At 47.0% G+C, this 21,816-nt stretch overlaps 1 protein-coding gene across 3 annotated transcripts in view; it reads right to left on the bottom strand.

The window, feature by feature from the left end:
• Positions 1–12,528: 12,528 nt before the first annotated feature.
• Positions 12,529–21,816, bottom strand: part of MORC2 (MORC family CW-type zinc finger 2) — a 41,193-nt gene continuing 31,905 nt past the window's right edge. Inside the window, exons 18-27 of one of the 3 annotated variants that reach the window (XM_081251820.1) lie at positions 20,597–20,671; positions 20,110–20,490; positions 19,430–19,561; positions 18,949–19,003; positions 18,405–18,546; positions 18,073–18,300; positions 17,888–17,981; positions 14,092–14,280; positions 13,906–13,998; positions 12,529–12,817 (exon numbers count right to left, since the gene is read on the bottom strand). In XM_081251820.1, coding sequence (XP_081107946.1) covers positions 12,749–12,817; positions 13,906–13,998; positions 14,092–14,280; positions 17,888–17,981; positions 18,073–18,300; positions 18,405–18,546; positions 18,949–19,003; positions 19,430–19,561; positions 20,110–20,490; positions 20,597–20,671 — 1,458 coding nt within the window. In that variant the 3' untranslated portion in view covers positions 12,529–12,748. The remainder of the gene's footprint in view (positions 12,818–13,905; positions 13,999–14,091; positions 14,281–17,887; positions 17,982–18,072; positions 18,301–18,404; positions 18,547–18,948; positions 19,004–19,429; positions 19,562–20,109; positions 20,491–20,596; positions 20,672–21,816) is intronic. The other 2 variants (XM_081251822.1, XM_081251821.1) reach the window with 2 other exon arrangements.

The following is a 21,816-nucleotide window of genomic DNA, read 5'->3' on the forward strand; positions in this document are numbered from 1 at the left end:
CCAGACCTTATGGAACCCCAGATGTGAAGGTGAAAGGAAAACGAGCTCACAGTATAACATCTCCAAACACACAAGGAAATACAACACATTGGCATAAGCAATGGCCGACAGAAATAACAGCAGAATCAGACGTAAGAAAACTACGCAATATAGCAAAATTAACAAACACAATATAAAATAAGCATGTTTAATATATTTCTAGAAACAGAACGGTGGCTTGAAAATGAGTAAAAAGCATTCAGAAATACTAAAGAACTTGCAGAAATTGAAAAAAAATCACTAAAAACAATGAATAATTTTATAGCAGATTACACATGAAGAGAGTATTGGTGACATGGAAATGAGATCTGTGGAAATTATCCAGAAAGCAACACAGACACACAAAGAGGTGAAAAGTGTAAAAAAGAAATTAAGAGACATGGAGGATAAAGTGAGAAGATCCCACGTGTGTCCAATCAAAATGGAACAGAAGCAATCTTTTAAGAGTTAATGACTAAAAAATTAACTTTTGACAAGAAACACCAATATACAGAGTCAATTCCAACAAATCCTAGTCAGGGTAAATAAAAAGACATCCACAGCTTAATACAATATAGTGAAATCACAAGACCTTTAAAACAACAAAATTTTAAAAGGAGCCAAACTTGGGTGGGGGATACCTTGAAAGAGCATTGATTAGAGAGTTCATTGTCTTCTGACCACCAAAGAAAGTCAGAAGACAATGAAGCAATATCTCCAAAGTAGAAGAGAAAACGTTAGTATTCCTAGTGAAAATATCTTTCAGGAACCAAAGGAAAATACGACATTAACAAAATGTCTTATTAAAACAACACTGGGACTTCCCTGGTGGTCCAGTGGCTAAGACTCCATGCTCCCAATGCAGTGGGCCTGGGTTTGATCCCTGGGCAGGGAAGTAGATCCCACATGCATGCCGCAACTAAGAGTCCACAGGATGCAACTAAGAGACCACATGCCGCAACTAAGAGGCCACCTGCCGCAACCAAAAGATCCCACATGCCACAACGAAGATCCTGCACACAGCAACGAAGATCCCACATGCCACAACTAAGACCTGGCACAGCCAAACAAATAAATATAAAAAAAAAATTAAATGGCTTATGGAGTTAGACTTTGATGAGTTAAGTATTGGACTGGCCAAAAAGTTCATTCGGATTTTCCCACAACACCTTACTGAAAAACCCAGACGAACTTTTTGCCCAGCCCAATATTATGTAAAACATATAGAGGAACAGGAATACTAAATTTCAAAAACAGAGGAAAAACACTATGTGGGGGAGAAATTTTCAGTCAATCTACAAGAGAGGAAAAAGGAATGCAGATAAGCTGGAATAAAAATTAAAAAATAAGATGGAAATAAGTTAACCAATATATCAATAATTATACAAAATTTATAAATGCTTTGGGTAAGAACAAAAAATATCAAATAAAAACAAAATCTCACTATATGCTAGTTACAAGAAAACACCTAAAACATAAGTACACAGACAAGACAGAGTTTGAGGCAAAAAATATTACTAGATGTCAACTTTCAGAAAATAAAAAAAGCAATCACTTCTTGGCCTTTTGGCTATGATCAAGTGTAGAAAATTTAAAAAGCCACTTTATAATGATAAGTAAAATTCATAGAGTTCTAAAACTCACAGGCACCTAGTAATATCTCAAAATAAAGTAAAATGGACACAATCAGAAGGAGAAATAGATAAATCCACAATCATAATGGAAGATTTTAACATCTCTCTCCCAGTAATGAGAGCTCAGACAGACCAAAAATATCAGCAAGGGTTCAAACAACACAATTAACATCTGTAACAGGCACATACAGGGAATTACACATAACTGCAAAATACATATTTCTGAAATGCACAAAGAACATTTATGAATATTAGCCACATACTTGGGCCAGTTGTCAAGCCTCAGCAAATTTCAAAGGACTGGCATACAAACCACATTCTCAGATCACAATGAAGACAGTTCAAAATCAATAACGAAAAGATAATTAGAAAAAGCGACCATGTTTGAACATTAAGAAATACGCTTTTAGGGCTTCCCTGGTGGCGCAGTAGTTGAGAGTCCGCCTGCCGATGCAGGGGACACGGGTTTGTGCCCCGGTCCAGGAGGATCCCACATGCCGCGGAGCGGCTGGGCCTGGGAGCCATGGCTGCTGAGCCTGCGCGTCCAGAGCCTGTGCTCTGCAACGGGAGAGGCCACAACGGTGAGAGGCCCGCGTACCGCAAAAAAAAAAAAAAAGAAAGAAATATGTCTTAAAATAACTCATGGATCAAAGAAGAAATCAAAAATCAGAAAATACAATTAAAAATTAAAATATTATATACCTAAACTTATAGGACATAGATAAAGCTGTACTTAGAGGGAAATTTATAGCCTAAAAGCTCATGTTGTAAAACAAGGCTAAATAATGAGCTAAACATCCAATTTGAGTAGGAAAATGAACATTAGGATAAACCCAAAGGACACATAAGGAAATGAAGATCAGAAATTAATGAAAGAGAAAACAAACATAATAGAAAGGACCAAGAAAGCTGAGGTTGATTCTTAGAAAAACTAAAACTGACAAACTTTAATGATAAGGAAAATGGAAGGAGGAAATGGATGAACCCCCAAAACAATATTTGGAATGAAAAGAGGACATAGAGATGCTACAGATATTTTAAGGGTATTGTGAATAACTCTGTAACAACATCTTTGAAAACTGAGATAAAATTCTAGAAAAATAAAACTTAAAACTGACTCAAAAATTAGAAAAACCTGAATAGTATTATAACCCTTTTAAAATTCAGTCAGTTAAAAAATCTCCCCACACATATACACACAAAACTCCAGACACAACTGACCAAGGACTAACCAACCTTACAGAAACTATCCCAAGAGGGATACTCCCCAACTCATTTCTTGAGGCTAGTATAACCTGGTCACCAAAACCTAACAAGGACAGTACAAGAAAGGAAAATCACAAACTAGTGTCACTCACATGCTGGTACAATTCAAAACAAAATATTAACAAATCTAGCAATACAGAAAAATTATAATCACTCCAGAAGTGCAAGGTTTAGCCTATGAAAAACTAACCAATGTAATTCACCATGTTAACAAATTAAAGGAGAACACTGAATGGTCATCTCAATGGATGCAGAAAACACTTGAGAAAAAATTCAACATGCATCAATGATATTTAAAAGGAAAAAAACGCTTAAAAATAGGAATAGAAAGAAACTTCCTTAACCTGATGAATGATATCTACCAAAGGGGAAAAAAAAGCTTTCTCTGTGAGATAGAGAACAAAAGATACCCATTTTTACCCTTTACGTTCAACACTGTATTGGCAGTCCTAGCCAGTGCAACAAGGCAAGAAAAATATATGAGGTATGAGAACTGGCAAAATTATCATTGCTCCCAGATGATGTATCATAGAAAATCCAAAAGAATCTAAAGATAAAATAGAATCACCAATATATAAAAATCAATTACATTTTTATTTACTAGCAACAAACTGTCAGGAAATAGTTTTAAAAAATATTATTTACAGTAGCATCAAATATCATCAGATACCTAGGATACATAGGTACATACATAGTAACAAAGGACATACAAGACTTCTGAAGGGAAAATCACAATACTTTCTTGAAAGACACTAAAGAAAGATCTAAATTAATGGAGAGTTATACCATCTTCATGGTTTGGAAGGCTTATAAAGATATCACTTCTTCTCAAACTGATGACATACAATCAATTCCAATGAAACCCCTATAGTTATTCTCATGGAGCTTGATAAAATGATTCTAAAATTTATATGGAAATGCAAAGGACCAAGAATAGTCAAGACACTCTTGAAGCAGAAAAAGTGGCAAGACCAGCTCTACTAGATATCAAAACTCATTGTAAAACTATAATAAATAAATCAGTGTGGTATTGGCATAGAGAAACAACAAATGTAACTGAATAAAAATTCAGAAACAGATTCATACATATATGAACATTCGATATACAAGAGAGGTTGTGCTGTAGATTAATGAGAAAGGTAAGACTTTTCAATAAGGGGTGTAAGGACAATCAGGAAGGAACTGGAGCTCTACCTCATACCATACACAAAAGGCAGTTTCAGGTGGATTAAAGGTCTATATGTGAAAGACAAAACTATAAACACTTTAGAAGACAATACAAAACAGTATCTTCATGACCTCAGGATAGGGAAGGATTTCTTAAATAAGTTACAAAAAATGCAAACAGTAAAAGACTGATAAATTAGTCTATATTAAAATTAAGAGGGACTTCCCTGGTGGCACAGTGGATAAGACTCTGTGCTCCAGGGGCCCAGGTTCGATCCCTGCTCAGGGAACTAGATCCCACATGCATGCTGAAACTAAGAGTTTGCATGCCACAACTAAGGAGCCAGCGAGCCTCAACTAAGGAGCCCACGTGTCACAACTAAGGAGCCCATATGCTACAACTAAGGAGCCTACAAGCTGCAACTAATGAACCCACGTGCCACAACTAAGGAGCCCGCCTCCCGCAACTAAGGAGCTCACCTGCCACAACTAAGACCTCATTCAAGAAAATTTAAAAAAAAATTAAGAACGTCTCATCAAAGGCTATAAAAAGAGAGTTTACAAAAAGTATGCCAGAGTGGAAGATTTTTGCAACACAGATAACTTATAAAGAACTTGTATCTAGAATATACAAAAATACAAATCAATAAAAAGATGACAAAAGAGTAGAAAAATGGGAAAAAGTCTTGAGCAAGCACTTTATCAAAGAAGAAATTCAAATAGTCAATAGACATGAAAAGATGCTAAACCATAAATGCAAATTAAACCATAATGAGATAACACTACACACCCTTCAGACTGGCAAAAAACAAATCAAGTCTAGCAATATCAAGTGTAGGTGAGGAAGTAGAGGAATGAAGCACTTAGTGCCAATGGGCATGTAAATTGATACAACTGCTTCTGAAAAGAATTTGGCATTATCTAGTAAAGTTGAAATGGGCATGGCCTATGATGCAGCAAGTCTCCAAGGATTATGCATGCAACAGGAGACATAAACATGAATGTCCACAGATGAACTGTAATAGCAAAAAGCTAGAAACAACCCAAATGCCAGTCATAGAGACATGGATTTTTAAAACTGTGGTATGTTCCATTGTAGGTGTAATTTGTTTTTATTACTGTATAATATTCAGCAATACGATACACTAGTGAAGATGAATAAATTACAGCTACACTCAACAACATGAGTAAATTTCTGGAACATAATATTGAAAAGAAAACAAGTTGCAGAATAGTAAATAAAATGTTATGTCCGGGACTTCCTGGTGGCAGAGTGGTAACGGATCCGCCTGCCAATGCAGGGGACACAGGTTGGAGCCCTGGTCCAGGAAGATCCCACATGCTGTGGAGCAACTAAGCCCGTGCACCACAACTTCTGAACCTGTGCTCTAGAGCTCGTGAGCCACAACTACTGAGCCCCTGCATGCCACAACTATTGAAGCCTGCGTGCCTAGAGCCTGTGCTCCACAACGAAGACAAGCCATCATCATGAGAAGCCCGCTCACCGCAACTAGAGAAAGCCCACATGCAACAACAAAGACGCAATACAGCCAAAACTAAATAAATTAATAAATGTGTTTTTAAGTTATGTCCATTTAAGTTCAAAAACAGGCAAAACAAAGCAATTATTTAGAAACACAAACCAACATGGTAAAAGTACAAGAAGCGCAAAGAAAAGATAAACACAGAATTCAGGCTTGTGGTTACTGCTGAGCAAGGAAGAAAGGGGAAAGGACAGGACCCAGGAAGGGCACACAGGGATTATAAAGTAATAATAATGTGTTTTCTTAAACCAGGTGATGGATGTACACTGCATATTCTTCTTACCTTATAAATTTTTTTTTTTTTTTGCGGTACGTGGGCCTCTCACTGCTGTGGCCTCTCCCGTTCCGGAGCACAGGCTCCGGACGCGCAGGCTCAGCGGCCATGGCTCACGGGCCCAGCCACTCCGCGGCATGTGGGATCTTCCCGAACCGGGGCACGAACCCGTATCCCCTGCATTGGCAGGCGGACTCTCAACCACTGCGCCACCAGGGAAGCCCCCTTATATTTTATACAGTATTCTTTTGTAGCTGCTCAATGTCTAATAAGAATAATCGCTAAAACAGTAGCTTAAAGGAGAAAAACCCCATATGATTTTATCAATAGATGCTGAAAAGGCATTTGACAATGGGGGATGGGGATGGAGGCCTCACAACCCACATTTCATTCTGTGTAACTGGTGCCCCCTGGTGCTCAACTCAGACAAGATTGGCAGCCATGGCTTCGTCCCAGAAGCCCCAAGTTTAAAAAACAAGACAACAGCAACAACAAAAACAGAAAAAACTCTTTCTACACTTTAAAGACCAGTCACCAAAACCAACAGACAATATTCTGCTCAACCCTAACGTGTGGATTTCCATCCTCATCAGAAAAAAGACATGGATAATTAATTATTCAACACTGTTTCAGAGGTTCGGCAATTAAAACTGGCATACTGGCAAATTTGCACATTTTATCTAAAAATACAAGTTTATTTTGAAAACTACCAGAGTTTATAAGATAGAAAATAAATTATATTAAACAATTTGCTTTTCTATATATTAATAATCAGGAATAGAGATGGGGGGAAATTCCATTCACAATAGTGACAAATAACATAAAACAGGAATAAAATGAGAAAGTTACACAACCCATATGAAGAAATAAAATCTTATTGGAAGATCTAAAAGGAGTCAAACAAATGGAAAACCATTTCGTATCATCTATGGAGATTTATCTAAATTTAATGCAATTATAATTTAAATCCCAATGGAACTTGTTGCGGAGGCGGGCAGGGACGGGAGAGAACTGGATTACGTGATTTTAAATTTCATGAGAGAAGAAATTCTAAGAATAGTCTGGAAAACTATTTTAATAAGAAAAACAGCGAGGGAGATTGATCCATCTAGATGCTAATGACGCCCCCAAAGCTAGTTTCAGCTAGGACCTCACCCTTCGCGTCGGAATCGCCTGTCCAGCTGGTAACAGGCTGTCTCCATTGACATATGTAAGGGTCATCTCAAGCCCAACAGGTCCAAAACCAAATAGAATGAATATAAATAATGACCTAGGTGGTTCGTTTAATAAATGGGGGTGGCATAAGTGAATTTCCATCTGGAAAAACCAAAACCAAAGTCTGACTCCTGCCTAACCGCAGATACTAAAATATTTCCCACGGGGAGTGGAGGTTGACACAAAAAACTTTAATACAGTGCAACAAAATGCAAGAGAATGTTTGCAGGTGAGTAGAGGGGGAGGGACTTTCTTAAACATGATAGGAAACCCCAAAACCTTTCAAGAAACACCATAAACCAGGCCAAGGACAGACAAACCAGCAGAAAAGAAAGTTGTGAGCCGAGGTCGTGAAACCCAAGAGGTCTCAGGTCCCGAGAGTCAGCGGGCTGAACCTTCAGGGGAAATTACCTGGAAAGGGTATTTCAAAATGTAGAACATGCAGCTTCCTTCCCCGGTCCTCTGTCTTGCAGACGTAAAAGCACCACACCATCAAGGACATCTATATCAAAAAGTTTTCTGTAGTGACCACAAAAAGTTGGGAAACAACCGGGTAAAAGGTTTCACCTGTGCCCGGGCTTAATACGCAGACTCCAGCGGAAAAAATTCCCCACTTCGCTGCTTGGGGTCTGAGCCGGACACTGCATCCCCAAGGCCTTCCCTCCCCTGGCCCTAGGATGTGGGACCCTCAAGGCCTCCGTCCCCACGCTGGGCTCTGGGTGGGCCTTGTACACGCGGGTTTGCTCACGACGCCCTACCCTCACCCCGTCTGAGGCTCGGACGCCCGCCCACCCGGGCTCGGGCACGTAGGCGGGCTCGCGACGTTCCCAGGGCGCATGCGCTCGGCGCACAGCACGTGCCAGGCCGCTGCACCGCGCAGGCGCCATTGCGCGCCTGCCTTGAGGGTCTGGAGGAGGGTGGGGGAGGGGTGCTCTCCGCCTCCTGCAACCGTTGGCGACCTGGGAGAAGGCAGGCGCCCAGATGGGACTGAGCGTTGGACACCCCCAAAGCCTCTGGAGAGAGATGGCCGAGGGCCGGGTCCTGGACGTGTCCTCTGGGCCAGGTGAGTTTGCAGCCAGTCCCCGGGCTTGTGCTGTGTTATGGTAGCTGATGATTTAGCGTGAGGAACTCAAAACTCTTCCTTCTGACAATTAGGGGTTCTCCTCGCATCGCAGCGCCCCCAAACCCGGCTAGAGTCAGACTGGCTTAAATGGTGGGGAACTGGGTAGGGGAGTGAGAACCCAGAGCTTAAACAGAGCAAGAAGTAGGGAAGAAAGGACCGTAAATTCAAAGTTGTGGGTTAGAGCTGCCCACAGCTTCCCGAGAACTGCAGTTGCTCAGGCAGGAAGTGGCCCCAGAGAGTCCCATGGGAGCATCTCAGCAGAGTCCAGAGGGGACAAGAAAGGAGGGATGTGTCTGTCAGACCCTTCCCCTGTCCCTGGTCCAGGTTGGCCTCAGTGGTATGGGCTCCCCTATCTCCAGGCCCTGGCTGGAAGCTGCTGAGAAAGCCTGAGCCCCAGGAAGTAGCAGGGGCAACCTGCTTTGCAGACCAAAAGCGCCTGGATGGAAGACCCGCCCTCCTCACCTCGGAATACTGAAGTGGGCCGACAGTTAGAAGGCCAAAAGGCCATAGGGTAACACCCCACGAGGGCCAATGAGTAGGCCGTGGAAGGCCTACAGGTAGCAGGTGGGGCCAGTGAATCTTGGAAGCAAAGGTAAGGGGTCAGGGCAGCAAGGGCTTTGGGGCCCCATTCCAACCGTCTATACGGGCCTCTGGATAAATTTCTGGTGGAGAACTACAACTTAGTAAGCCAGAAAACCTCTACTGTCATCCAACGCCTTTATTTTAGAGGAGGAAAAGGGGACCCAGGATGGGCAGTGTTCTGTCTGAGGCCTTGTGAGCTGAAAGAAATTACTGCAGGATCCACCAGGGGTCCTAGTTGGGCCTGGCACATTCCAAGTTACTGCCATGAAAACTGCCAGACTGAAAAACAGGCTTGGCAACATTTGGGCTCATTCCTGAGTGGGATTGTCCCTCGCCAGGCCCTCCCTCTCTCCAGTCTGTGTCTTGCTCACTATGGAGAGGGTGCCCCCAGCAGTGCTGAGGACAGTTGGAGGCCTCAAACATGGCAGCAGAGAACGCATGTTCTTTTGTAGCTGTGCCTCCCGTGGCCAAGCTGGCTGTCCACCTGCTCAGGAACCAAGAGCAATGTGGCCGTTCCAAAGGAAGCCTCAGAGGTTCCATCTCCAGCAAGGGGCAGAATCCTCCAGTGGAATTCTGAGGATGTTTCAGGCATCTAGGCAACTGCCAGCGGGTCCCTTACAGCCTGGCCCAGATGCAGGACAGCCTTACATCAGGGACGAGTAGCCAGTGGAGGCACACGGCCCGCTCAGACCAAATCTTGTGTTCTGTGTAAAAGGGAAAGAAGTTCGAGCTCTATCAGTCTTAACACGGATTGGTCTGTAGAGCTGTGGATGCTTGCCCAGTGCTGCTTGAACCACGGGTCTAAAAGACAGTCATGTCTTTCAAGGGGAACTGGACCCAACAAGAGGAGCCAAAAAGCAGTGCCACTCACAGGAGGAACCAGAGAGGTTTCTCTCAGCCTATTAACCTATGCCTTCATTTGGTAAACAATGCCAAACCCTTGTCCTGACCTAGAAATACAGTATTGATGTGGGGTTTGTAATGCTAAATCATGGGATACTTAGGGGCTGAGGGGTGATATAAGATGAACATTTCCCTGAGGACTTGCCCCTTGTTTTTCATCTGATTTACAAAGTCCCTACCCCAAGATTCAGAACTACAGCTGTGTCCCAGAGAGAAACACAACTGGCCAACAAAGATTTTCAATCTCACGTAAATTAATTCAAACCAACTCAAAAATCCATCACTTTTCACCTTTCAGATTACTAAACAGTTCAGATAGAAGAGACAGGCAAGTGGGGGGTGGGGGCAAGGAATATACTGTTGGTGGGAGTTGAAATTGGGAAGTCTTTTCTGGAATGTATCTTAGAATTTTTAATGCATCCACCATCTGACAGCCATTTCTCTTTGGAACTTAACCCTGTATAAACCCAGATCTGAGTTAACAATTAAGTACACATGTACACACACACACTCATCACAGCACTTTTCGTAAACATTAAAAACCAAAATCTCTGTAAGTGGGACTACTAAATGACAGTACATCCAAGACGATGAAATGCTATGTGGTTGTTCAGAAGAATAAAGTAGATCCATGTGAGCTCTTCAGAAACAAGTCCCAAGATTTACTAAGTGAGAAACAGGCAGAAACAGAACCGTAGATGTGTAGTTGTATGCTCAGGACGGATACTCTTTCCAGGGAGAGTAAGCATTGGGGGGCGGCGGGGTGGGGAGGAGGGAGCCTTGCTTTTCATGGTCCAGCCTTTCGTACTGTTTGAATTTTTACCATGTGCATGTGTCACTTGGAAAAAAAAAACAAAACACAAAAGTCCCCATCCCTCCCACTCCTTAAAAACAAGGGTCGCTGCACTCACTCACCTTCTTGCTGCCTTGAACTCAGGACCTTCCTGCCACAGCCCCGCCAGACCATCTTCTTCTCCCAAGTTTTAGACAATTTTAGACAATTCCAAGCAGGTTAGTTATCCAGGACACGGAAGGGGGAGGAACCCCTGCATCCTATCTTCCCACGCAGAATGGAAGGAGCTCTGCCTGGAAGCAGGCTGCATTCAGCACAGCTGTGGTTGGATTTAAACAGCAAAGTGGGAACACCCAGAAGTTGAAGCTAAAATGTTTAAGAAATTCAGTATTTCAGTTTCTGTGGGTGTCCAGGAGGGTGAAGACATAAGACAAGATGGTGGAGATGAGGAAGAATCTGAAGACAGTTTAAAGCCACAGTGGTGGAAAGAATGAAGAGGAGGAAGGTGCTGGATTTTACTAAGAGAAGAAAACAGGCTGAGTTCAGGAGTCTCACCAGTGAAAGTTTATAGTATTGCATTTTGATTACAGGTATGTAAATTAAAAACTTGAGTATTACCCTCTGGTAAAAATGCAGAACCAGCTTGCACTTAGATTAAAACAGCAGGTTTGGGGACAAAAATGGACCATATGCTGCCTGTGATGAAGAGAGCAAGCTGGACAGGAGAGGCACCACCAACTCAAGAAGCCCTAAGACTCTTAGCGAATCTTCAGAGGAAGAGGTCAGGGCCTCTCTGAGTGGTGTTTCCCCCAAAGAGCCCTTGCCCAGGGATGTGGTTTGGAGAAGTCCCAAACCCCCAAGTCACAGGTGCTTCTGGCCACGTGCACAAATGGGTAAAGACCTCCGATTCCCATGGGGCCTGCCTCCCTCGCCAGCGCTTCCCAGCCTACTGGAGTCTTCACAGGGCAGCACGTGGCCACTGCTGACCAGAGGTGGGTAGATGCTGGAAACACACCGAGAGGTCTGAATCGCAGACCAGTGGCACAAGACCATAGTTCTTGTGCCTTCAGAAAATCCCAAGTCCCCAAATAAAGGGGGAAGAAGAGAGGAGAAATCAAACCAGAATTTTTCCAATGGCCATTGAAGAGAAAATTCAGCAACTCTTGTCTTTGTCTTTGACCCTGAGAAGTTGAGGGACACAGCTGTATGAGGCTGTGACCAGGCGGGAAGGAAGGCATGGTGTGCTTCCTGCAGAGCCACCTCCGGAGTCCCTGTGGCTCAGTGACCCCCTCCTCCCATCTGCCCCAAAGCAGGAACCTTGACTGGGCCTGGTGGGGCCAGACAGGGGGGGACGCAGTAAGAGAAAAAGCAGCGCCAGGCTCTCCACATGGCCAGAATCATTGAGGAAGGTGCGCTCCCTAGAACCCTGCCACACCCCCAGACGAGGCCGCCACCAACCAGCACAGGGGCTCCTTCACACACATGGTCCTTTCCTAAAAGGAATCCTTTGGAATTCAAACATTCAGTGTGTTACCCAGGTCAGCAGTCTGACCAGTCGGATCTGTCCACGCCACAACCTGGACTCAAGTTTTTGAGGCAGGAAACCTCACTTTCCACTGTTAGTTCTCCAGCAGGGAGAACTTAGGTAGTGGATGGGGAAGTTGAACAGGAGGATCTTTCTTCCCCAAGCTGTCTGGACGGTGCCACAGCCAAGATCGACCACTTGGGCCACCACTCACATCCCCGACCTGAAGCAGGAGCCACGACACAGGGAGCTGCTTCAGCGCTGAGCCTCCTCCTAACCCTGGCTCTGTGGGGATCCCCTGGATTGGAGCTCCTGGGGGAGCACCAGCCTGGGGGGCCCTGTCCCTCCCCCAGCCCTGCCCCTGGAGCCTCCCCAACTTCCAAATGGCACTGGATTCACCACATCTTGAGGAGCCCGGAGCCAAGAGAAGCAGCTCAGACTTGGCGTCCTGCTTCTATTCTCTGCCCAAGAGTCACCAAAAAAAATGTACGGTCTCACAGCAGGCACAGCATCTTGTTTCTTTTAAAAAATAAATATTTATAAACTTAGGGAGGAAGATTCAAAGAATCAGTCTCTTTCCCTCCAAAAGCACAAATATCCCATGGGAGTCGAACCAAGGTAAGTCCATCAACCCATAAATGAAACTCCACCCCCAGGAGCTCTGCCTTGCAGGGCAGGGGAGCTGATCTCTGGCTCCAGGCCTCTTAGTCCCCCTTGGTGATCAGGTCCTCGATGTAGGCATCCAGCTCGTCATCTGTGTTAATGTCTATGTCCTGGAACAGAGCAGGGCAGGGTCAGCCGGGGGCCACAAGGTGGTGGGGGGCCCGCCTCCCCACCCTTCTTGCAGCTCGTGCCCCTTCCTCTCACCCCTCCACCCTGGCTGTCAGGCCTGTCCCTTCTTGATCATCCGCCCCCTCCCTCCTCTGTGCTCAGATGACACCCAGATTTCTTGCTCCTACCCTGCCTCTACCCCAAGTTCCTGGCTTGCCTTAGCCATGCTGCAGGCTTCTCAGACTCAAAACATCCAACAGCTCAATGGCACCACCCACCCTGAGTTGCTTCATCTTGGTACAGGCCACCACCGCCTCCCCTCCACCCAGGAGCTCAGACAAACCACAACCATCACCCTTGTTTCCTCCCCTTCCCTCAAGACGTCACAACAAATCTGCCCACTTCTCTCCCTCCTCACTGTCACCATCCAAGGTTCAGGCTGCCAGAATCTCTCACCCAGACAACTGTGGGAACCTCCTCACTGGAGTCCCGGATTCTAACCTCCGCCCCCTCCAGGCCCTCCTACAACCAGAGTAAATGTCTTAGATTGCAAACGTCTTAGTGCCACACCCTCCAGGGACTTCCCACCTGGACAGGGCCCTGCTTCTTCTATCGCCCACATCTCCCTGCCTTGGGCCTCAGGCCCTGCTCTTCCCTCTCCCCAGAGCTCTCACATCCCACTCCTGCGTGACTGGTTCTGCCCTCAGCTCAAGTACCTCCTCAGAGAGGCTTCCCCTGAACACCCTAGTAAAGTGGCATCCCTGTTTTCTGTCTCTCTCGTATTTACTTCACAGCACTTCCCGTCAACAGTAGTTCTGTCTCCTCCACTTATTGGGCTATGAGAGCAGGACCCCTATCTTGCCTGTCTGCTTCACCAAGGGTCCACAGGACAAGCACAGAGCAGTAGTCCTCAATGTTTACTGCCTGGATAAAGGGCTGAGACCCTACAGGGCGCTCCCTGCTTCTGGGCTACCTAATCCCATCTGGGCGTCATCTGGAAAAGTGAGAATGTCTTTCTGTTTTATGACTTGGAGGGTTCTCAAACCAGGTTGTATATCAGAATGTCTAAACAAGGGCAAAAGTCTGATACCGTGGGTCTGGCTGGGATGAGGCCCAGGCAGCCGCACCACCTCCAGCCCTCCTGGTCAGGATGCTGTGCAGCCAGGGTTGGAACCACAGATTCCTGTGAGTGGGGAGAAGGGAGCAGGAGGTGCCCAAGCCCCCCCTCCCTGAGACACCAGGTGGTCCGCTACAATGAGAGGGCTGCCTGGCTCACCTCCTGCACCTTTTGCAGGAGCGCCACGATGTTGGTCCTCAGCTTCTGCAGCTTCTCCTCTGTCTCGCGGAGCTTCCTCTCAGAGGTACGCAGGCTCTCCTCGGAGGCCTTGGCCCGCGAGTCGGCGCGGCTCTGGTAGGAATGGCACAGGTTCTGGAGCCCCACTTCATACTGCTTGAAGTACTCTTTCTGTTGGGAGATGAGCTGGAGGGTGAGTGCATGAGCTCACAAGGGTCCCCAGTGCCCTTCTAGATGGGCACTGGTGTCCCCAACTGGCTCAGCACAAAGCTCAGTCTGAAAGGATGCCGGACCCAGAAGCAAGTGATCTCTCTAGCTCCAGAGAAGAAAGACCTCGACATCTACCTCACAGGTAGATGGCAGGGCTGCCACGAGGACGAAGATGGGATCACACATGATGCACGTACCAAATTGCTCTGGCAGACGGCCAGCCGTGAGTAAACGTGAGGGATGATTCTCACCATTCACCATTCACCTTTCTAAAGTGCACAACAGCACTTTGAGCAAACCACTTGCAAGTCACAACCAACAATGTAAAGATCAAAAGTTCTCTTCCACAAGTATTTATCAAGCACCTATCAACAACAGATTCCTCCAGGTTTGTGTAGTATGTTTATACAGCATCAGAGCTTTTCACCATCTTCCCTGAGTACCTGAAACTTCCCGGGGGTGGGGCAGTAATGTTAACTAGCACTCTCTCTAGACATGGGGCTTTATCAAACTTTCAGAAATTAGCAGAACACTTGTTTCAAATGAAAGTTACATGGAATCTCAGTATAAAAAACAATTTGGGTAGTAACTCTTTAGGTTTAATTTCAAAGTTACAACATTATGATTTACTCATAAATCACCAACATGAATGATGAGGCCATTCTGATGAACACAAACCCGTGACCAGCAGGTCCTGGCTGACAACTGCAGTCTCGCCAACTCTACCATTTATTTACTTCTGTGAAGATGTATGAACTACCTAGCACTGAACGGCTAAAAACTGCTGTTTTTAAAACGTGTTAGAACTATTTAATTGTTTACAATCTAGAATACTATCCCAGTAAATCAAGAGGGCAAAAGAAACTTCAAATTCTGCACAAAAAATAATTATCACTTGGCAGCGCAAAAATAAACGTTCAGGGCTTCCCTGGTGGCGTAGTGGTTGAGAGTCCGCCTGCCGATGCAGGGGACACGGGTTCGTGCCCCAGTCTGGGAGGATCCCACATGCCGCGGAGCGGCTGGGCCTGTGAGCCATGGCTGCTGAGCCTGCGCGTCCAGAGCCTGTGCTCCGCAAGGGGAGAGGCCACAACAGTGAGAGGCCCGCGTACCGCAAAAAAAAAAAAAAAAAGTTCAAGCAGGTGCCAAATGTAAATGTAATACACACAAATTAAAATGTAATACACAATGTCTTAAGCCTAACTATGATTTGTATTCATTTTAGTTTTTTTTCCACTTTTAGGCCATTAAAGATTCACAGGCAGTTATGTTACTTTTAAAGTATATATATATATATATTTTTTTTTTAATCTAGTATTTGCAGGACCCCTGACGGTCTGGAACTCCTAGTCCAGCATGATGAGCAAAAGGACAGTCATTTACAAACTGACAAGGATACAATGAACATTAGATTCTTGTTGTGTCCCTAACGTTAAAAAAATTAAAGTTTGAGTTATTTTAGGCATTTCACTTAGGTGGCTATTAAACTGATGCATTAGTGGTACACCTCCCTTTACAAGCATAAGCCAACAGACTATTTTAGGCTCAGATGCTCCTGAGTGTGCTTTGGTCTGAGCAGTCAGGCCCACTGCAGAGATCCCACTGCACCCAGGCTTTACTCTGAATTTGGCAACAACTTTAAGCCAAAAGCAACAAACATGCCAGGCCGACCTAGCTGGCCTATCAGCTGTTTGTTCCTGGGATCTGCAGAGGATGCCTGCAGCCTGAACAAGGGTAAGCGTTGAGGTGTAGCAGCTTTCTGTGAAGCCACCATGAGTTCTGCACCTTCTAGCTTCCCCAGCGTGCAGTGCGCCCTCATCTCGCAGGGGAGCAAGACCCTTGTCCTAACAAGTTGTTCTGGGTTCGAATCTGAGCTCTATTAAGACAGACTGTTCACCTCTCTGCCCCTGAGTTTCTTCAGCTCCTAGCCTCATTTCCCTTTTTTAAAGTAGAATGGAGACAAAACTCCATGTTTTCCTCTCTGGCAAACTTTATCAAGCATACAGCTGCCCCACGAGGGCCTGCCATCTTAAACATATTAACCCTGCAGTTTCAATTCCAGTTGTCCTCTCCAGAAACTCCTCCCTAGAAAACTTAAGCTATTCCTACAGCAGAAACATCCTCTTGATGTGGATGACTCCCAATCCCCATCTCCAGCCCTGGCCTTCCCACCCCTCCCAAGTGCCAGCCCCAATCTCCAGTGTCCTGTCCACTGGACATCACCAGAAATGAAGTGCTGGTACTTCCAGCCCAAGTCAAATCACAACTCGTCTTCCTCACCCTCACCCTGTTTCTCTCCTAGTTAACAGCTTTGTCATCAACCTCTAATTCCCACAGGGAAGCACGTGACCTCTGCCTCCTCTCCATCACCTGCCTTCAGCCAAAGAAGGACCCCTGACAGGGCCCCTTCACCTGTCAGAGCTCCCATCGCCCCTCCCTGACCTATCACCATTAGACCAGCTTCCCTGTCCCTGTGTCTCCCATCCACCCTCCTACCCAGAACCAGAGTTACCCTCTTAGGGGCAGGGTCAACGGACTACTCACTGCCTGTGACCAAATCAGCCTGCCCCCTGTTTTTGTAAAACAAGCATTACTAGACCTCAGCCACATCCATTCCTTTGCATATGGTCTTATGGCAGCTTCCACACTGTAATGGCAGAGCTGAATAGTTGCCACAGAGACCTTACAGCCCATAAAGCTGAAAATATTTGCTAACTGGCCTCTACAGAAAAAGCCTCTTGACCCCTGCCCCGGACATGGTTCAAAGTCTACAATTCCATCCGCTCAAACCTTTAGCTGGGCCTCCATTTCATACAAAGTTTAAGCCACTGCACCTCAGAGGGGTGCCCCCGATGCCTCCTCTCCTGGCTCTGAGGGCCCTTCTCCCTGAGTGCTCACCACAGAGACCAGTGCGCTGGCCCCCACCTGCCCTTGCATCCCTGAGCCTTTGTTCACGACAGTCCCTCTGCCTCAAACACTTCCCATCACTTCTACAAACACTCACCCAAACGCACGTTTTTCTTTAGCCCTGGTCGCTCTCTCCCCCTCCCAGAGGCTGCCCCCAGCCCTCCCACCCACCTTGCAGAGCACTTATGCTCCCAGCCTCATGTCTAGGTACCTGCTAAAAATTCAGTCTCTACTGACTCTTAAGCCACTTGGAGGCTCCAGCACTGAGGCACTGCATCTGCATTTGCTAAATAAGATCCCACGCTTATCTCCACACACCACGAGCTTCCCTATACCTCCGAGAGTCACGTTTTCGGCACTTTGAACCTAAGCTCTTTACTGTTTCCTGCCTTGGCAGAGGAAAAGGGACGTACTCCACACAAGTCACACTGGGCCTGTCCCTAAGTGAGGATTCCACTCCACCCCAGCATCTCACCAGCTGCACACCAGTCATCCGGCTGAGCAGCTTCTTTTTCCACAATGTAAAGTCCCCTCTTCCCTTCCCTCAGCAGATGAAAGGGAAGCTGGCCAAACGGGGAAGGGGGCACACAGCTGAGAGCTGACAATCACAACAAGCACCAAGGGGGGCGTGCAGAGTCAAAAACCAAAGCCTGGGCAGACTCACCAGAGGAAACGATATCAGCTCATCTGAATTCATAGCACTCAGCTCCTTCTTAGAGATGGGGAAACTCGGAGGCAGGAAGTACCGTAAACAATTCCTAAACAAGAAAGAAGGTGGAGACTGGAAATCAGAATGGCACAGAGCTAGTGGAGAACCAGCGCTGACCCCGGAGCAGGACGACAACGCACCGAAGGATCTGGACGAGGAGGTCAATGGTCTCGTGGTTGGTGCTCGGGGCGGTGGTGTCGGGCTCAATGCGAATGCAGTCCGAGGTGGAGGGTTCCGCCATGGCTACAGCCTGCTGTGCCACAGCTGCCTCCTCCTCCTCCTCCCCGCCCTCCTGCTGCGTGTCCGGGCTCTGATACTCCGGGGAAGGGGGCTTCATCAACCGCACATCCTCACTGCCTTTCTCCACCCTAGGGAGGACCCAGTGTTTGTGTCATATGTGTCCCAGGCTCCCAGGATGGGCTGCCTGCCCCTGCCCAACTCTGTCAACCCAGCCTCCTAGAAGGGGCATTACCAGCGGTCTCTTGGTGTCGTGTCCGTGGGCACATAGTCAAACTTCACCTTCCACCGCACCACGTTCTTGCCCAACTCCACGGCTGTGACACGGCCTGTGTACCACTCCCTGTTCACACGCACCTCCACGTGCAGCCCTTTATCTGAGTACGGATGGAGTTAGAAAACTAGACTACAGCCCCCCACCCAGGCAGGGCCACCCTGAGAAAGGTCATCCCAGGTTCACAGGGACAAGAACCCCTAGGAGCTTGACGCCACTATGCCAGGGACGTGGAGCCCAGCCACCCTGGTCTCCCTCCCCAACTGTCATGAGGGTGCCGCAGAGCAGCATGATAACTGCCAGAGGTGAACACCAAGGAACTGATGCTAAAAATAAACACGAGGGCGTGCTAGCCTCAGCATTCTTCTCGGAATTAGACTTGAAACCATTGTTGCTTGAGAGCCTGGAGCCAGGAAAGCCTCCATGAGCCTTCGGAATACGGTGCTGCTGGCAAGGGGCCCCCTTCCCACTTCCCCACAGGCTCTGGGCACCTCCCTGAACTCACCTTTCTGAGCGCTCTTGAGGTCAGCTGGGTCCTCTTCCCCAGCACTGTCTGAGAGCTGCAAGAACAGAGTCCGTGAGAGGCACCGCCAGTGCCCCTGAAGAACAGACTGTCCGCCCAGGGTCACAAGCCATCACCTCATGTCGTCTCGTGCGGCTGTTTAAATCCCCAGGCCTCATTGAGAGCCACTCTCTCAACCATTATCTCAGTATCTACACACCTGCCTCCAAAAATGTCAGTAAACAAGAAAGCAGGCATAGGGGCAGAATGTCACAGACACCGAAGCAGATCTGCGTCGGTGTCACCTCAAGCCTGTGAGTAGAGCCACAAGCCAGTCTCACTCAAGATCCTACCAGGCACCGTGTTTCTAGTCGTCTGTGTGACTGAGTGTCCTTCAGAGATGGACTAGGCTTCTGAAAGGCTCGTGTCATAGACTGCAGGTGGCCGGTGGAGACCCTGGGGAGGGAGAATGCTGAGAACCTACCTCATTCAAGTCCTTTTTTTCCTCCTTCACGACAAACTTGCCCCGCTTGGACCTCTCTTTCCTCCTCTCAGCCTCTTCCTCGGCTTCTTCCTCATCCGAGACCCCAAGACTCCGCTTCCAACCAGGAGTGGCCTACAGCAAGAGGAGCGGGAACATGAGGGACACTGGCAGCCCCTCAGGTGCCGGAAGATCCCATCTGGCCTAAAGGAGCCATTCAGAGAGGGGTCTGTGGGTCTCAGTCCCCGCCAGGGCTGGGCTCCCAGCAGTACTAGGGACACAGCAACCCACGGCCTCTACGCCCACGAGGACCTTTGCTCAAAGCTGTCACGGGGGAGCCTCTCAGTTCACTCCCCACTGAACCACGCCAACCACTGCTGCAGCCCACCAAGGCTGTCACCAGGCTGCAACCTCTGCCCACCACGTGAGAAGCCAGTGAAGGCGACTCGTCTGGAGGACCAAACCTTGGAGGGGGCACCAAAGAGCTCCCTGGACAGGGAACCAGCAAGCTCTGTGCCCGCCATGAGTGCCTTCAGCTATCAGACTCCTCCTCTGCAGGGGCAGCACAGAAGGCTGATCTCCACTGAGGCTTCTCCACCCCCCACCGCCCCCCATGCAGTCAATGCTGCCCCCTCCATTCCTATACCACTGTGGGCAGGGCTGGAGAAGGAGGAGCATCTCACCAGGGAGAGTTTACTGGGTGGCTCTGGCTTCTTGACCACTGGAGTCTTGATGGCTCGGGGGGCAGGGACCTCCCTAGGGCTCTTGGAGTTGGGCAGCAGAGATGGTGATGGTGGCTGCACGAGACGGGCGGGCCGGGACACAGTCTTGACTGGAGTGTTGGCAGGCTTTCGGGGCACCTCAGGAGGCTGGAGCAGCCTGGAAGTACTGGCCTCCTCCCGTGCTGTCGGGGCAGGAGGCTTTGGGACGCTGCTGATAACAGGAGCCTTTCGGGGCTGGCTGGCTGGTCTGGGAGCCTGCAGGGAAGGGGGTCTGCTCGGGGCATTCCTGATCACAGCAGGTAAAGGAGGTGACCGAGGACGCTGAGGTCTACGTGCAGGTTCCTGAAAGAGGCCCAGAGAGAGTGACAACATGGATCCCAGCATGAGACACCCAGCATGGATCCCAGATAGGGGCAGGAAAAGCCCTGCCCCTATCCCTGGCCTTTACCTCAGTGGAAGGTCTGGTGGTCACTTCCAAGGGCAATTTCTTCAGGTCAGCTTGGGAGCGGATGGGTGTGGTTTTCTGCAGGGTAAACATGATGAGGAGGTCATTTGCGTATCTGGTACATTCAAGCATACTCTTTTTGGAGCCCCACGGTCTGAGACAGTGGGCAAATAAAAAAGAACACCTGGGCCACAATTCTACTATTACAAACCTCCCATTCTCACTGAGAAGACAAAAATTCACAGACACTGAACTACCAGCAAATTACAGGATTCTATATGATTAATCCAGCAATTGAGAGACTGGGGAAAAGTGTCAGTGGACTAAATTCCTATAAAACAAGCCAAAACGGTTGGAGATCCCTAAAGGCCAAAGCCGGAAAGGACAGGTTGGATTTGGCAGACAGGGAAGCATGCATACAATGAGAGCATCTGCCTGTGCAGAAGTCAGAAAGGGAAAGGCTTTTGTAATAAATACGATAAACGGTTGATACCACACATATATCTAAAAAAACCTGACTAATCAATTAAGGAAAAAATTTAAAACAACAGTAATATAAGAGAACAATAAGCAGTTCTAAAAGAAACACACGAAAAAATTGTTCAATTTTAGAAATATGAAATTCAAATTTAAGATGTGTATCTTTGCTTATCAAATTTGCAAAAACATTTAAAAATAAAGGTATGGCTGGTAAAAAACAAAACATAATACATCTTCTGGAGAATAATTTGCAAAGTTATTTAAAGAAAAACATAGGGCTTCCCTGGTGGCGCAGTGGTTGAGAGTCCGCCTGCCGATGCAGGGGACACAGGTTCGTGCCCCAGTCCGGGAAGATCCCACATGCCGCGGAGCGGCTGGGCCCGTGAGCCATGGCCGCTGAGCCTGCGCGTCCGGAGCCTGTGCTCCGCAACGGGAGAGACCACAACAGTGACAGGCCCGCGTACCACAAACAAAAAAAAAAAAAGAAAAAAACCAAAACATAGAATTTTAAAAATCCTTTTACTCTTTCAAATTCACTTCTGGAAAACTATCCCAAGAAAATAATTACGCACTAATAAAAAAAGTATGTGATATGACACAAGTAAGTCGTGATCTCTATTTCTAATAAAAAATATATGTATTTATGTGTAAGTAGAGGTCATAAAAAGTTGGAAGGATGTGCAGTTAATGGTGGTTACCTCTAAGACAGGATAGGTACTTTCTGGAGTTTCAAAACATTCTAA

The sequence above is a fragment of the Mesoplodon bidens genome, assembly GCF_964165515.1.
Source record: "Mesoplodon bidens genome assembly, chromosome: 13".
NCBI classification, from domain to species: Eukaryota; Metazoa; Chordata; class Mammalia; order Artiodactyla; family Ziphiidae; genus Mesoplodon; species Mesoplodon bidens.